Here is a 7,232-nt window from a genome sequence, read left to right on the forward strand (position 1 = left end):
AAAATACAGTATGCTTTACTTTAGCCAAATTCCACCTTACCAGCATTTATACTCAGAAAAAAAAGAAGAAAGATTTGGATTTGCAAACAAACTTATTTCACAGGGCAAGTACTGTACCAGCATATATGGCTCAGCATTAAAATTAATAAATCCTTTTAATTAGAAAACTGAAGAAACTGCTTCTTCACAATCTGAAATCACATCACTACATTTTGCTCATGAGAACAAAATTTACAGTCATAAGTTGCACATAAAGGGTTTATTTTAAATGTTTTAAGGATAGAGTTACATCATAATTATAAAAATTACTTACAGAATTAAGTAACAGATTTAAAGTGTTTATACTTCTAAATGCAGAGAACAGGGAACTGTCTACATTGTTCAAAATAAAATAAAAATAATGAAACCAAGCTCTAAAGATGAATTCATTACCTAATTTAAAAATGTGAACACGAAGACCTTTGAACTATACACATACCAAGAACCATCCAAATTGCACTAATGATGTAAAATACAAAAAGCACAGCATTTTCAAGGAACCAGAAACTGTTTTTAATGTAATTCTTTTCCCTGAAGCAACTAGTCAATTCTTGCTGAAGATAAAGCCCCCATGTTCAAACAATCCACTTAAAGAAGGCTTCCATCTATTGCAACAAAAAGGGTTTTCCTCATAGTCTACTCCAACATAGTTTAGGGTTTGGCACTCAAAACAAAGAAGAAGAATGTAGTGTTCTGCTATTCAATTGAGATTTTACCTTTAACAGAATACATGGTCCCTTCAAATGCTGTATGACACATACAACTGGAAAATTACCTTCCGTTGGCACTATGCTTGTCTCACCGGTGCATTTAATCCTACTAACAACCATTAAAACAGCACAATAAGCAAATTCACAGAAAACTGAACACAAAATAAAAACAGAACAAAACAAAAACCTAAACATTTTAACATGCAACTTTAGTTTGTTACACTGAATGTTCTAACCCTCTAAGCATGCAAAAAAGGATGGTCTGCATTTAAGTTGTTTTTTTTTCCCTTTTAGAAAGTTTTACATGGCAGCCTGACATCACACACACGCACACACACAATATACATCAATACTACAGCAGGTAAATGTGAAAGGTGAATAACTTTTATACAAAGATCCATGGCTTGTGCCATCACAAGCCCTATGTAATTTTGGAAAGCAATGTTGAACCCCTATAACAAGGAACCAACATTTAGTTACCAGGGTAACGCAAGCACTGCATGCAGATCTGAAACATGAGCCTAAAACAAAGCCCAAAGCAGATGGGCAGGGAGTGGAATTAGTCTCAAGCCTCAAAAAGGTGGTTTAAGCTATCCAAAGGAAAAAAAAAATAAAATTCAAAAACAGTGAAAACAAAATATCCACACAACAGACAACTGGGACACTGAAAAGCAACTGTGAAATTTACAGTTTGTAGATTATACTCTAATTGGCAGAACACGTGGTTTATTCAAGAGGCTTGCAGAAAACCCACAAATGCAAGCCTAATGCTAAAAATGTTCCAGTAGACCTAAACCTCAAATATTTCAAAACAAACCTTATATTCCTCAGATATATAGCCCAAAGTTCAGTGTACTAGGTTATTCATGTATCTTGTGTATAATCAATAAACTCACTCATTCCTGTGCCACAAATACCAACTTGGGCTCATGGAGCCAGGCTCAGCTTTGAGATTTACATGCAGGACTCTTAAGAGTCAATAGAAAACACAACAGATCTGCAGGATGAAAACACTGTGTTGCAAATCTGCTCACTTTGTTCAAACACAAGAAACATTTACGACTCAGGTACTTACTGCATAAGGACTGCGTTGAGAAGCTATTCACTGAAAGACAATAGCCTGCCTTTGGTTGCCCATGACGAAATACCAGACATAATGCAATATAGTAGCAATGGACAAAGAATTAAGGTATATTTATATGGAGAGTATTTATTACCATTCAACAGCATAATGAGGCACAAGCCTTAAGGCTAAAATATGAAATCAGGCAAAAAAAATGGACAGAAAGGGGCTTAAACCACTGAGTCTTCAATATCAAGAATACCCACAATACAGGTCATCTAGACCTCTGTTCTCTGATGAGCAACACCTCTCCTGCATCCTTCCACTAATGGCATACAGTTGGATATCAGAGTATTTGTTCCTTCCATCAACAGTGTTGACTGTCTTCACATACAGTATTTCTGTGAAGCAGTTAACTTGCAGAGCTCTGCCTTAATGTAACATGACAATTTTGTTGCTGTGCTGGATCATTGTTGCAATTCTGGTACTTTTAAAAGCTGCGACACTTAAGAAACCCTAATTTTCATTTACAACTATCCTGCGAGATTAAAACCGTGAAAGGATTTGCAGTTGTGGGCTGCTATTTACATCCACAATCTAATGCAGATGACTGAACCACTGAGACTGCCTATAGCTTCCATTAGATAGTACACACTGGCATGCAGAACTCTAGTGTTCATAGAATGAAATTCTTGTTAACAGCATACCTCAAAGCAAGTACAACGTACACCACAAAAGGCAACAACAGGTTTAAACTGTAGATTTGTCCAGACACTCCTTATGTGGAAAAGCCAGAAAAATAATAAATTGGGAAGATGCCTTCTTGAACCAACATGATTAAAAGCAAACCAACAAAAAGGAATGCAACAGACTGAGCAGAAGGCAACAAATGCTTCTCTAAAGTTACATCTTCAATGTAAAAGGATACCCCCCTCCCACTCCACTGGTGTGAGATTGCATTTACCATGTAAAATATTGACTACTGTTAGGCTTCTAAGTCCACACACAAACATTCAGGTTGCTAGGTTCTGATATTAAATGAGAGACTACTGATGCCAATGTGTAGTCTAAAGTCTTCTGAAGTAGCATATATACTGTTAAAAGTTGTGGCACAAAGCACTTGGGTTTTGCTAAAAGTGTGTATAACAAACAAAGAAGGAAGTACAACATTTAGGATTGAAGGCAGCCTTGTTCCATGTATCTTACTGGTTCCTACAACCTGTAAATATGGGCCATTAACCTGCATTTTCTAATTAACTGGTTATACAGATTAAATGTATTTTCAGAGTTTAAAGCCTTTTCACTGAAAGGTGCTTAAGTCAAACACTTGATATCCTACTGCCCTGTGACTAGTAAAAAAATGCACAAATGTTTCCATGTACTGCGAGTTCTTGAAAAGCTAAATTTGAAATAATGTAGAAACACAGCAGATTGATGTTACTTGGGTTAGGCACTCCTTGATGCTGCACAAACTGTTTAAACCTTTCAGAGAAGTCACCTCTGTCCCAACCCTGAAAACAAGGACTGCCAGTAGCCAAGAAATTAAAATTCATGTTACAAAAGAAGGCGTATCAAAATATCAAACTACACTTGCATGTGGCAGTTGACCAAGTGAGTGCAAAGTTGAAGAAAAAGTTAAAATCTATGAAAAAATTCGTATTAATGACTACAATACTAGATCAACTTCACACAGCTTGAATTTGCAGCTGTTCTTTGCTTTTAACTCCCTCCTGCCCAAACATATTGACTTCCTTCAAGAAAAGGAGTTCTCTTAACCAAAATGTGTCATGTTTGTATTATTCAGAACAAAACAGTTTTGCTGGCAGAGATTGTGGGTTCGCAGGGACATTTAAGCTTTCATTAAACTGGAAAGCAGTCAAGTCTTTGTGTCTACAAATTTTACATTTAGTAGTTCCACAAATTTGGCAAAAGTTCATGACGATGTCTAGGATGTCTTCACCAAATCGTAGACATAAATATGGAAATCATCATCAAACTTGATGAAATAGACAGATGGTTTGGCTTCAACTTGATGAATGACCATGCCAGTCCTTTTTGAGCCATCTTCTTTGGCATATTCCACTTGTTTGCCTACCAGGCTGTCCACAACTTCACCTGGCTCTCGTTCTGCAGGAGGTGAATCATCTGTAGCATAAACCCCGTGTGCTTTAGTAGACATTAATAAACTTTTGCAATATGGAAGCCAACTGCAGAGTCTTCTTTCAAACTCATACAAACTCATATAAACAGAGAACGCAGAAAACTAATTTTGTTCAGACAACCACCTAACAATTGCAGAAAAATTTTCAAGTAATACTGCCTTCAGTTTTACTAAGACAAAAATAGCACTTTGATTGGTATGAGAAGTAAATCTGACTGAAAGGTTTATGCACAGGTTGTAGAAAATGCCTGTGGATAAACTGGATTTAAGCCACCAGCAGAAAATGCTACTGGGGCTGCTCAGCAGAAACACAGCCTAACCAAACTTCCCTCCTCCCAGACACATGTATGGGTTTGCATGGCCAGGTTCTGGCAGTGGGGGCCTACAGGGACACCTTCTGAGAGAAGCTGCTAAAAGCTTCACCATGTCCAGGAGAGCCAGTGCCAGTGGCTCCAGAATGGACCTGCCATGGCACTATGGCTAAGCCATTCAGAGACAGTAGTAACATCCCTGTGATAACATATTTAAGAAGAAAAACACAGTTACTGGGCAGATGTAATTGCATCCAGAGAAGAGTGAGAGTATGTGAGAGGAAGAACTATGCAGACACCAATGTCAGTGCAGAAGGAAGGGGAGGAGGTGCCCCAGGTGCCAGAGCTGAGATTCTCCTGCGGCCTGTAATGAAGACCATGGAGAAGCAACTGTCCCCCTGCAGCCTATGGAGGTTAATGGTGGAGCTGGTAGATGCCCAAAGGTACATGTGACCCCATGGGAAGCCTGTGCTGGGGCTGGCTTCAAGGAGGCTGTGACCCTGTGAGAAACTCATGCTGGAGCAGGTTCCTGGCAAGGACCTGCAGACCCATGGAGAGAGGATCCCATGCTGGAGCAGGTTTCCTGGTAGGACTTGTGACCATGTGAGGGACCCACACTAGAGCAGGATGACCCTAAGGTAATGCACCCCATGGAAAGGGACCCCCACTGGAGCAGTTCATGAAGAACTGTAGCCCGTGGGAGGGACTCATTGGAAAAGTTCATGGAGAGCTGTCTCCTGTGGGAGAGACCCCACACTAGAGCAGCGGCAGAAACAACATGTGATGAACTGCACAAATGGAGGGGAGGGGGCAGAGGAGGGAGGGATGGGGGGAAGGTGTTTTTAAGACTTTATTTCTCATTAGCCTTCTCTGATTTTGATTACTAATAAATTCACTTCATTTCCCCAAGTTGAGTCTGTTTCACCCGTGATGGTATTTGGTGAGTGATCTCTCCCTATCTTTATTTCAACTCAGGAACTTTTCATAGTATTTTCTCTCCTCTGTCCATTTGGGAAGGGGAGTGTTAGAGCAGCTGGCATCCAGCCAGAGGTAACCTACTACACTCTTTTTTGTAGCAGAGGAAGGTTGTGTTTTGAGAAATTTGAGATAAACATAGTAATTGGCATAGGTAATGGGCAAAACATGAACTGAACAATGTTAGAGAGTGGAATGGCCATTTGAAATTCTGTTGAAATTGTGGTGAAGGGACACGGGGTGGATTATGTATAAATTGTCCACTTCCATTTGGTCTTCTGATGTCATTTTGATATTTTTGTGGGGGGAATTTTCTGTTTGGTTTTGCTGATGTGAGTCAAGGTTGTGTGATAAATGTAGATTTTAATGATAATTCTTAAATATGTGATTCAAGAGGCAAGGGATGGAATGTATTGGGTTTGGGTGGGCAGGTTGTGGCAGTAGGGATTTAAGAAAGGGTGTGAGAAGCATCTCTGAGAAGCTCCTAGAAGCAGGTCCAGGATGGACCTACTACTGCAGCAAGGCTGAGCCAATCAAGACATGGTAGTAACACTCTGTGGCAACATACGTAAGAAGGAAAACAGAGTTATTGGCCAGATGTAATTGCATGCAGAGAAGAGAGGAGAATACGTGAGAGGAAGAACATTGCAGACAACAAGGTCAGTGCAGAAGGAGGGCAAGGAGGTGCTCCAGACACCAGAGCTGTAACTGTGAAGCAGCTGCCCCCTTGCAGCTCATGGAGGCCAATGGAAGTGCAGAGATCCACCTGCAGCCCATGAAGGAGACCTATGCTGGAGCAGGTGGATGCCCAAAAGGAGGCTGTGACCCCATGAGAGGCCTGTGCTACAGCAGTCTCCTGGTAGGGACCTGCAGACCCATGGAGGTGTGATGCACTGACTACAGCCCTCACCCCCTGTCTCCCTGTGCTGCTTAGAGGGGAGGAGGTGTAACTGGGAAGGAGGAAGGGGTAGGAGGAAAGTGTTTTTAAGATCTGTTTTATTTCTCATCATCCTGCTCTGATTCTGATTAGCAATAAATTCATTTAATTGCCAACGGATTGGTTACAAGCCAATCACAGCAAAAATATGACAAAAGGTAAAAAGGAATGAATGGAGAACTGGAAGCTAACCACACCTTCTTTCTCTGCCCCTCTTTTTTTTTGTTCCTAGTTTAGATAAACTTGTGTTTTGTATTTCAGTGAGAAACCTTCCAAAGCAATTGCCCCATCTGATGTGGCTTTTATTCTGGAAATCGTAAGCTTTTAAATTAATAACTTTGTTTCAAGGTTGCATTAAGAATCCCTTACAGATTCCACCCGTTTTATTTTCAGTTTTGAGAGCTGTGAAAGAACTCTCGAAGGAGAAAAAACCCAAACAATAGGGAATGAATAGACTGGCTTATATTTACACTCAAAATTCTTCCACAAACTTAAGAAGTGTCTCTTTCAATTTTGTTTCCATTCCTCTATAAATGCAATATCTCACACAGCTATTATCTTCTTAATATCAGTTTCATGTAAAAAGCCTTTCTCGGCAAAGATGCAAGTTCTTACATTTTCACTTGGAAGTGTGGATGAAGTTTTAGTGTCAGATCCAGCAATATATTTTCACTTTACCAAAACAAAGCTTAACAGAAACTATCTATAATGTGGTCTTCGCCTATATGCAAAGCCTATCCTTGAGAAGAGACAGTTCCCTAGAAATTTTAGTTATAATACTATGGCAAGTTCCATCAAATTTACAGAAATACTTCCAGGTATTTTAAAACCAGATTTGAAAAATACTACTGTAAAAAGCTAATGTCCAATCACTGACTCAAGGGCACAGTTCAGAGATCTGGAAAGCATCCAGAATCAGGGAAGGAAGCAAATACATAGTGTTTAGAAAACAGGTAAGAAGTCAATAGCCTTGTGGTCAGCATAGAGAGAAAAGAACAATTAGTATTTAAATGTAAAGAAAGTATATAAGCTTTCC

The 7,232-nt window shown here is 39.7% G+C and overlaps 1 protein-coding gene across 1 annotated transcript in view; it reads right to left on the reverse strand.

The window, feature by feature from the left end:
• Positions 1-240: 240 nt before the first annotated feature.
• SPIN1 (spindlin 1) overlaps positions 241-7,232 on the reverse strand; it is an 18,391-nt gene continuing 11,399 nt past the window's right edge. The window contains 1 exon segment of the mRNA XM_009073419.1: positions 241-3,957. Within this exon segment, the coding sequence (XP_009071667.1) occupies positions 3,758-3,957 (200 nt within the window). The 3' untranslated portion in view covers positions 241-3,757.

The sequence above is a fragment of the Acanthisitta chloris genome, unplaced genomic scaffold, assembly GCF_000695815.1.
Source record: "Acanthisitta chloris isolate BGI_N310 unplaced genomic scaffold, ASM69581v1 scaffold5344, whole genome shotgun sequence".
In the NCBI taxonomy this organism is placed as follows: Eukaryota; Metazoa; Chordata; class Aves; order Passeriformes; family Acanthisittidae; genus Acanthisitta; species Acanthisitta chloris.